At 34.3% G+C, this 10835-nt stretch overlaps 1 protein-coding gene across 1 annotated transcript; it reads right to left on the minus strand.

Moving 5' to 3' along the window:
* Nucleotides 1-3145: 3145 nt before the first annotated feature.
* LOC107903855 (uncharacterized) lies at nucleotides 3146-4080 on the minus strand. Its single transcript, XM_016830026.2, has one exon. It carries the CDS (start codon nucleotides 3952-3954, stop codon nucleotides 3307-3309), a length of 648 nt encoding a protein of 215 aa, XP_016685515.1. The 5' UTR covers nucleotides 3955-4080; the 3' UTR covers nucleotides 3146-3306.
* Between the last annotated feature and the right edge of the window lie 6755 nt (nucleotides 4081-10835).

The raw sequence follows: 10835 nt of genomic DNA on the forward strand, positions 1-10835 counted from the left end.
GTTTGGGATCAGTATAAGAAATGGGTGAGTAGTATATAAGGGAAAGATGTTATTCTCCGGTGTACTTCCTTCATTTTTCTGTTCTTTCTTCATCTTCTTCATTAGTCTAGTTGAGGGAAAAAGATTAAGAGCGATCTGTATTAAGGAAAAAAGCTAGAATTTGTACATAAGTAATGGATAATTTATCAAGCTGGTAAGTTTCGTAACTTTTTTGTGTTCATGGATTTAAGTAAAGGGAAGAAAGTTAAGGATTTCAATTATCCATTGATTCTATTTTGTTATGGGTAAAGGATTGCAGATAATCTTTTAAATGATCTCTGCATGCAACAAGTTATGGTTGTTATGATGAATTATCTTCATTGGAAATTCTAAAATGGTGGTTATATTTTGTAAGTTGAAGGCTCGGGTAGCAAAGGAAGCTAAGTTGATGGTTTTGGCATCAACCTCCAAGTGAGTTCCAGAACTCAAGCCTTAAATGGATGTTTATGTTTTGGTATTGTTTATTGGTTCTGTAACCTCTATTCTAAGATGATGAATTCTATGACTGAATGATGCGTAATTGATGAATTACTTCGTAACTGAATATTGATGTATCATGAGAACTATTGTGTTGATATAGAAATACATGAAATGTTGGCGTAATATGTCACGTGCATGAATTGTAGCATTGATAGAATGCTTATGTATAAAATGCATGTGTATGAATTATGCGGAGTTGAGGAGGGTTGTTTCGGCGGATGAAAGATAATGAAATGTCACGTTGTACACTATGTGCCAAGTGTTATTTGCCTTTGCAGAGGTTCGGGTGGATAGTATGGTTTTTAACTTTGCGGAGGTTCGATTAGATTGTACAGAGATATATGCACAAATGAATATGATAACTCAATGTGGGTTCTATGAATGTGTGAGACTCTGCGTAATCTAAGGCTTTAAGCCTCATATGTGAAATGGAAGTCTATGACCATGGCATTTGAAAGTTATGAAAGATATGGAAGCCCGCCAGGACTATCTTATATGTAGAAGTCTGTTAAGACTAATTTATAAGTAGAATTCTGCAACGAAGGGATCCGCTTGCATAAGTCCGCTAAGGAGTTCGTTATCTTGTAATCTATCATTATGTGCGAGCTATTTGTTTATATGAATCCATAAATAAAAGATAAGACAATATGACATGACTATTTCATATGTATGATTCCGCAAATAGGGGATTCACTTTTAAGAATTCACCAACATGTTATTTGTTGCTAAAAGTGGACCACTATGAATGGGATATCTGTTGTTGTAAAACAGAGGCAAGCTTCGACGATCCACTAGATTTTTTGGTTTCATTAAGATGAGTTGATCTTCTTATTAATCTGAAATTGGGGGTTTTCCTTATGAATCTGTTGGCATGTTTCGTAAAGCATGAAATAACATACTTGGGTCTGAAAAAAGAATCCATGAGGATCGTAATACGAATCTGAGTCTGGCAGAACAAGCTATTAACAACAGTTCTCAAGTAAAACTATCTACCAAGATCTTACTTATTTGAATTATCTATTCTGAGGCAAAGGTTGTTATTGGAATCATCTAAAGGTTTTCTTTCATAAGTCTGTAAGTAAGAATACTCGAAGATTTCCTCTCAAGGAAGTAGTTGTATATAAGACCGCATAGGAAACTAATGAGGATAGAGTTCGCAGGAATAATCCACCAAGAGGTCAAATATTTAACTACATTTTGATATTACATCTGTGAAGTCTCATCAGTGGGAAATATTTATGCGTAAGCCTTTGTATAGTCGATTACGAAATCATCTATTTTGAAGTCGTCCGTAATAGATCAAAGACAATCAAGTAAAATGAATTGCCTTTTAGGTTGTGCAAATAATTAAGCGACGGTGTATTTAAGGATGATGTACTAAGTACAAATAAGTTGGATCGTGTGAAGAAAATACCACGCCAAGGAGATTGGCGAACTGTCCTAGTATAGACAGTCATACTTAAATTCTAAATCAATAAGTGTTAGCTTATTAGCTTTCTGTTAATGCAAAGAATGGATAACTCACTAAGTTCATTTGAACTTATGTTTGTGACATTATGTATTGCAGATAAAGAGAGAATTCGATATTTGTTGAGGGACTAGACCAGGATCTTTCGTATTCGAGGGATTGTGCTTCCTAGTCGTAATATGTATATAGCGAGGCGACCTAGAGGCGGAGTCTCAAGGTCAGTGTCTTATTTGTAATTAGTTTTGATAAATATATTATTTTCAAGCTAAGCAAATATTTGATATATTTAAACTACTTTGTAAAATATTTGGTATCTTAAATTAAGATTACATAATCGAAATAAATTCTAGTGGCGTAGTCAATTAGATAACTGTATTTTAATAATAATTTCATTAAGTCAGAATGGCGGAATATGCATTATAAATGTTTTAATTAATTTTGGGTTATGAAGTATATTACCCTGTAGTCTAGATTCGGCGATCAGATTGAATATACGGTGTTACAACACCATTACAATAACGGTCAACAACAAAAATAGTTGGTCTTTTTTTATCATTATAATATTGGAGGAGAGGGAGAGGGGATAATTGAGTTTGAGCCCATTTCATTTTAAGTGTCAAACGAGAACGCTAATCATTGTTTTAGACAAGTCTTGGTACAACAACATTTAGTCAGAGGGCTTAACTGGGTGCATTTTTTGTGGAGGAGCTTGGATTTTTTTTTTTTTTGGAAATGGGAAGTTGAGGAGCTTCTTAAAAATTTAAGCCAATTTTTTATTCACTATAAATAGAAATGTTTATGGATTGAGTTGGGCATCAAGTTCGGCATGAGTCCATTTAAATTAAAAAAGATTAAATTCTACTATTGGTCCATGTATTATGTATAAGTTGTAGATTTAGTCATATTTTAATTAAAAAAAAATTAGAAATTAAAATTAATTAATGAAATTAGATTACAATAATTAGATTTAGTAGAATTTCAACTTAAAAAAATCTAACCTACCAAAGTAAGTTCGATTGTGTGAAGTTTTTTGAGCTAAAACCATTGAAATAAAACGTTTATTTGGATTTGGAAACAATCAATTGTCCGAAACTTGAATAGTGAGTGGTTAGCAAAAAGGTTATACTATCCATGCAATCTTCGTATCTACATTAACTCTAATATCTAAACCATTTCCACTAGAAATTATACAATTACAAGGCAACTTAACTCAGATTTGCTCTCAAAACTCGTATAATACAACAAACTGTATTTTACATTAAAATAGAAACGAAATGATTACATCAGATCCTGTGATGCAGAGGTAAACCTAACTCTTTTTAACTCTTTTGGAAGGATAGTTTCCCACCAACCAATTTATTTCCACTCTGTCTTCTCCCATAATCTTTCTTTTTCATTGATGTTCTTAAATTTGATCCTTCCCCATTGATTGTAGGAACTACATACCATCCAATACAAGTACCTAATATTGCAACTGATCTTCCGAAAAACACCAAAATCAACAAAATCAATATTATAATTGCTGGGATGTAATGAGAAGGCTTTCTCAGAGCACTATTCCATGAAAATCTCTTCTTCTTCACTTTCATATCCATGTTTTTATCAGATCCTGATGGGGTTTGAAGCTTATTAATGGGTTCGGAAACATACCTTTCTTTGGTGTTTTCTGGTTTGGTTTTCTCTTCTTTCTTGTCTTTCAGATTTACCACAACTGGGACACAGTCGTTTGAGTTCTTATAGACGAATCGAACCATGCTTTGTGATCCCGTTTGTGAGTAAATTTTTTGCCTTTTCTCTTCAAGTTCTGCTAAAAGTGCAGAAAATTGGTCAAGCCCCCGTGTTGAGTAGGGGTTCTTGGTGTCTTTCTTTCTTTTTGATTTTCTCGGTGAACAGACAGGGCTGCTAGACCAGATTCCATCATCTTCTTGTTGGTGATGGAGAGTACCACAAAGAAAAGGATAAATCATCTTAGGAAAAAAATAACTTGGAAGAATTTCAGGATGAAATTTGTTTCTGATTCTAACAGGGAAATTGACAGAATTATATAACTTATAAAAGACCAAATCTAGGCTACTTGGTCAAGTGTATGGTTGGAAAAACGAAACCAAAACGCAAATAAATAAATAAAATTACTAATAGAAGCTTCCACTCGATGTTTTGTTTGACTTGAAGATGAAATAATGATGGAGTCTAGAAGAAACTCAGCATCTCTTCAACTAATATTTCAAATTCCAATTCGGTAAATACGTAATTTTTAATTTAATTACAATCAATGTAATTATCCAATATTAAATATTAGAGGTTATAAGAAAATATAAATCAATGTTATGTTGATTTTTCTTTGATGATTTTTATGTCATAATTAAAGTTTCATAAATGAAAATATTAAAAGAGCTTCCCATGTTTCCTTTTACTTTTGATACAATCCTACCTTAATAAGGTATAATAATTTATTTGGTCCTTTAATTTTATCAAAATTATTATTTTAGATCTTCATTTTTTATAGTCTTTAAACTTGTATTATTTATCAAATCATTCAAAAAGAATGGAAAATTTAACGTTCGTTAACTTTGCTGACATAACATACACGTGAATTACCATGTGGATTCCATATCAGCAATTAATGAATTTTTTAAATTTTAAAAAATTAATTAATTGCTAACGGGACATACACATGGCAACCCACGCGTACGTCATATCAGTAGAGTTAACAAACTTTAACATTTTTATCTATTTTGGGGTGATTTGATAAATAATGCAAGTTAAAAGACTAAAAGAGGCAATTGAAGGCTAAAATGATCTTTTTATAAAATAAGGGGCTAAAAAAATCATTATGCCTTAATTTTATTTATTAATCTTATTTAAAAGGTTATATAAATTTAAATTTATTTGTGTTTTTCTTGGAATAATTTTTATATAATATTATTTTTAGTATAATATATTTTTATTTTAAAATGTAATTATATCCAAAACCTTTAAATTGTGGATTGAGTTTTAGCTTATTGGCATTGATATTATTATAAGTGTAAGAGAACGTCGGCGATGAGCACATTTATCCTCCTATTTAATCTTAAGACACTATAATATTTGATATCTTAAATTATATCCATAAAAATATTTTTGTAATTTTATATTTTATGTAATAAATAAAAAAATACACATAATAAAATTTAATCTTTAAGACACTATAATATTTGATATCTTAAATTGTTTTTAATAACAATATTTTATAAATATATTTATTTTTATTTTTAATAAAAGTTTTTTTATATTTTAATATTTTTACCATGATAATCTACTTTAATAATAAAAAATTGTCAACATTTAATATAATTTGAAGGCATTAATAATTTCAAACGTTTAGCTTCTTGGCCAAGGGGAAGATGAGCTTAGTTGACTTATACAAGTCATGATGTGTAAAATAATATATATATATATATATGCACATTGCAGTCATGAGCTGCAAATATTAAATAATCTTCTATATAGGTTGATTCTATCATCCACCTAAAAGGGATAAACATTCATATGTGAAATATTAAACACGGCATTAGAGGTGATCATGGATCAGGCCGGGTTGAATTTAGGCTGGGCCTAGAAAAAAATTTTAGCTCGCGTCTTAGGCCAGGCTTGACTCGGCCTATTTTTAATAAACACTAAAAATTTATTTTAAAAATAAAAAATAAAAAAATATTTTAAAATAAAAAAATAAAAAATATATATTTATTATATATTCAGGCGGGGCCCGAAAAAAAAGTGGTACCCATTTGCTAATTTTCTACACGGCATAAATATAATTAAAAAAAATTAATGTGAACATTATGGATGTTTTAAAATTGTTATTGTAAAAAATAGCAAAAAATCATATATATAAATATACAATATGATGCAATATTATTAAACAATCTGGATCATGTAATTCATTGGGTTTGATGTTTGGAAAACGTACCCTTTTTTTAATCAATTCTCGGTCAGAACAAAAGTATAATAAAATCTGTCATTTGCTTCTAGAAATCACAAATTGTGCAATTATGAATTGAGAATCTAATAAATATATATATTATAGCAATTGTTATAGAATAATAACAATAATGATAATATAAAAACTCATCATTTTCTAATACATAAATAAGAAAGGGTTACAAGAAGATGAAAGGTAAAAGGTTGAGGAAGATGAAATGTTGAATATCCACTTAATAGCATTCATAACAATAATTTAAAATTACAATTAAGGAAAATATTATAACACTAAATTAGTGTTATATGTAATTTTTTTATTTGGTCTTTTAAGCCCTTTTTCTTTTTTAAATTTAGGGAAATAGGTTTGAAGAAAGTGTGTGAAAGCGCATCTAGTTGTGCGCGCTTTCCTACCAACAATGTAGAAAGCACACCCAGTTGGACGCACTTTCACACACACTCTCTCCTAGGTTTAGGGTTTTTTTATTTTTGTTAGGATTAGGATTTTAGGGTTTAAATCGCGAAAGTTTGTAGGTAGATTGGAGGGGTTGGGGATGTGATAATGCATCTCAGAATACATACATTTCATATGTTATGTCAGGATAGGACCATTACCTCAAAAACCCATCCTATGGAAGTCAGGTTTCGGGGTGACAGTACTTGATACGGTCACGAGTCAAAGACTAAGTGGAGGTCCCAATCAGTGACTGTGATGTGGTCATAGGTTCGAGTATAACTAAGGGACAGTTGACTGTCGTTATGCGGTCAAGAGTTCAAACTTTTTGGATACCTACAAATGATACCTTATATACCATACATAAGATTGAGTCCATAATCATAGGAAAAACTAAGATATTTTCGATGTAATCAATGTATTTTTTTTCTTTATTTCTAGGCAATCGGTATCTTTAACATTTCATTCTTATTCGAAGGCTAACACCAATGTGGACACAAGAGGGCTCTTAGGTGGAGAGTGGATGTTCCAGCACAGTAGAGGCCAAACTCAGGTCGGCACGATAGCAGTTGTAGTTATTAATGGGTTGCCGACGACTCTAAACCAGGGCATGTATTCCAAACAGACCATCGTGTCCAATGAGAAATAGGGGTCGCGAATGGGTAAAAATTTCATCCTACGATCCCAAATATCGATGTACTCCTTATGGTAATCTTATCAACTCAATTCGTTCTTCCACCGCAGATCTAGCTTGTGCAGTGCTTCCATGTCTCACGGCGACAGCAAAATTTGTTGCCTCCACCCGAATTGTCACATAACTCGATTCCATTTGTGCATTTCCACTATTGTGTAAGCTATCAATGACACATTTGCGTCCTACATACTCTAATTGGCCAAAAATTTTGACGGGATACATTCTATGATATCTAGGTCGGCATATGGCATCCATTCAAATTGCAATGCACAATTATAAATCCTGTTATGTACAAAATTTTATTTTATAAATCATTGCATAATTATTATAGGTTTAGGGTAAATAAATAACTAACCTCGGCTTCCAAGCGTTTATCTAACAGCAACCAAATAGCTTCGAGTTGCTCAGGTAGTCCCACGTAACTCAGCCATGGTTCCACCTATATAAGCAATATGTTAATTTAAACATATAATAAATAACATTTACTATACAAACTACATATTTATTAAGAAATTATTTTACCTTGTCACCAATAGAAACATATATGAGCCGTTCACTCGGGGACGTAGAAATGGTAGTCACCACTAGACCGATAACTACAGTAGGAGCAAGCAACCATCGATTGACATATTATCTAGTTCCGCCTCCTGACACAACTCCCGATACAACGTGGCCAACACGGATGATCCCCAACTCATTTGTTTGCTTTCTTTGAAGTTGACTAGGTGTAGTAGCTACCTTATATGTACCAAATTTTGAGATTTATCAGGCATTAAATTGCCTCTGATTAACCTCAGGATGAATGCCCGAGCATAATATTATTTGACAATGCCGACGTGTCAATAGGAAGCTCTTTGAAATTGGTTTCCAACCACTTCATATCCATCTGGACACCATGAAACTTATACAACACCTTCCCAAAAATGCATCACAGATGTTCTCTTTACTAGGAACGACCGCGTGATGACTGACCTCGATTGTAAAACGAGTTGTAAAACTAAGTCCTCGATTGTGATTGTACACTCACTGCATGGAAGATGGAAAGTGTGCGTCCCAAGCCTTCATCTTTTCACCAACACACTAATAAGTGTAGGATCGAGTTTGCAGCCCTTGAGCATATGAGACGCATGTAAAAATCCCGCATCTTGCAAGTAGAGGTGCTCATGGGCCGGGCCGGGCCCGAGAAAAAATTTGGCCCGAGTCTTAGGCCCGGGCCCAGCCCAGCCCGAAATATGGGCCTAGAATGTTGCCCAGGCCCGACCCGGAAAAAAATTCATAAGCTTGAGCTCGACCCGGCCCAGCCCGTTTTTTAAATAAATACCAAAAATTTATTTTAAAAATTAAAAAAACTTAAAAAAAGTATTTTAAAAATATTTTAAAATTAAAAAAATTTTAAAAAGTATTTTAAAAATATTTTAAAATTAAAAAAAATTAAAAAAAGTATTTTAAAAGTATTTTAAAAATAAAAAAATAAAAATATTTATTATATTCGGGCCGGGCCCGGGCCAAAAAAGTGGTGCCCGAGGCCCGGCCCATTTTTTAATCGGGCCTCATTTTTTTGCCCAAGCCCATATTTCGGGCAGGCCGTCGGGCCGGGCCGTGCCGCCCGGCCCATGAGGACCTCTACTTGCAAGTAACCACGAATTTCAGTGATTGGGCCCTTTGAAAAATACTTTAAAATTAACTTATGTAACGCCTTAAACTCGACCTAGAAGTTCGGACCGTATCTTGGAGGTTACATTGGTCATCGAAGTGATCGTAAGAAAATTTTAATTGCGTAAAAATTCTCAAATATCAAATTCCCATTATTGTTAAAAATTCAAACTAAATAACGCTTACATGCGTAAAACCTAAAATTTATACCATAGTGTTTAAGACAGATCTTACAGTCTAAAATCGTTTATTAAGAATTCAAATTTACAAAAAACACCTTAAAAGCTAGTTTTAAAAAATGTTACACTACCGAGATCTCTGCATACTGAGCCCAGCATCAGAACACATAATTGTACCTAAAAAGGGGAAACACTAAATAGGGTGAGCTACACGACCTCGGTGTGAGTTTGACACGTGACTAATAACAGAATTATGGAACTTAATTCAATAGCTAAATAGACTTACAAATATACCCAGAGTCAGAAAGTAACCTTGAAACCAACGTCCCAATAGAACGAAACAACTCAAGCACACCAAGTCACACACAGACACTCAGTCACAAGTGTTTTTCAGTCAGACAGAAAACAGTTATCTCAAAACACTCAAATAGATGCATATGAATGCAGTTAGGTAATAAAAACCCACCCATCTAGCCAAAACACCTCTTCGTCCCCCGATCACACTCCAAAAGAGCTATTTAAGCTAATCCAACCAAACATACCATATAGGACCTCGGAAAGCCTATCCAACCCTACACACCATGTATGTGGACCAAGTCACTCAGATATTCATACGCAGCATGGCTAGCATATATGTGATACAGTGCAATGTGGTAATCCGCTGTATAGACATGTTGCAGTTTAAACTGCTAGATCTGATAATGGTACACAGGAAAGCTAACGTACATGCGGTACAGTGCGGTAAACTATTGTACGAATAAGTTGCAGTAAAACTACCAAATCAGATCAGAATCAGTCTTTCTTCTTTTCACAACCAACCCTAAAATTTCTTTATGCAAGTGCATGTATGCTTACAACCTCACAGAAATAATGAACACATCAATAGACAATCAGACAAAAATAAATATGTACACACACCAAGTTAACCGGGTTCAGGATAGTCACAAATAACACATAAGTCGAAGCCCATATCAGAGTCTTAACTACCCTCACTAAAGCCTAGCTAAGGGTCAGAACACACAAACTCATTTTCATATCAAAACATACACAGAACTAAAGTTGATGACTTAGGACCATGAGACCGTGTGCTCTGGCCGCGTGAAAATGCCTAGACCAAGTAGGGGGTCAACATGCCCGTGTGGGGGGTCAACACGCCTGTACGGAAGAGGCACATGGCCGTATGGATGAGGTACATGCCCGTGTGGGCCAGAGAGATGGTCGTGTAAATAGGTCATATAACTCTTTGTCCATTTGTACTAAAATAGAGTACAGGGCAGACACGACTGTGTGAGGGTCTCACACTCCGGTGTACCCACCAAACACGGCTGTATGTCCAAAACACACCCCTGTGTGGGATCCCTAAATCCCCAAATTAGCCACAGGGCTATGTGGCCAGGCCGTGTGGCACCACATCACTAAATCCCTAATTCCCAAACACCCATGCCAGTGTGCCCAAGGGACACGGTCGTGTGGAAATCGTCAAAAATCCCTAAACTGGTCACATGATCGTGTGGCCAGACTGTGTGTCACCAAATTTTACTCGAAAACCCTAATTCTTATCTGCACACGACCGTGTGGACCACCTGCGTGGGGGCACACGCCCATGTGGCCACTCGTATGGTCATGAATCCACCCTAAAACAACTCAGAAAAAACATGCCTTCACCCTCGAAGCACTTCACAGCCCTCGATAACTCGAAATTACACCAAATCAAACAAGTTCCAAGCACAAAAACAACAGTCCAACATCATAAATAACATATTTGTGAACACATACATAAATTACCGACTTTCACTAAGTCAAATTGAGAATATGCAAATAAATTAGAAAAGATACGGAACCCACACCTGATTCGCGATCAATGACGTCTAGACACCGACTCGACGACAAGGAAACGAAGCTCTCCAAAAT

The sequence above is a fragment of the Gossypium hirsutum genome, chromosome D13 (genome assembly GCF_007990345.1).
Source record: "Gossypium hirsutum isolate 1008001.06 chromosome D13, Gossypium_hirsutum_v2.1, whole genome shotgun sequence".
Taxonomy (NCBI): Eukaryota; Viridiplantae; Streptophyta; class Magnoliopsida; order Malvales; family Malvaceae; genus Gossypium; species Gossypium hirsutum.

Bases quoted from the DNA above. Each gene is read 5' to 3' on its own strand.
- LOC107903855 (XM_016830026.2), bottom strand. From the start codon at position 3,954: ATGATTTATCCTTTTCTTTGTGGTACTCTCCATCACCAACAAGAAGAT.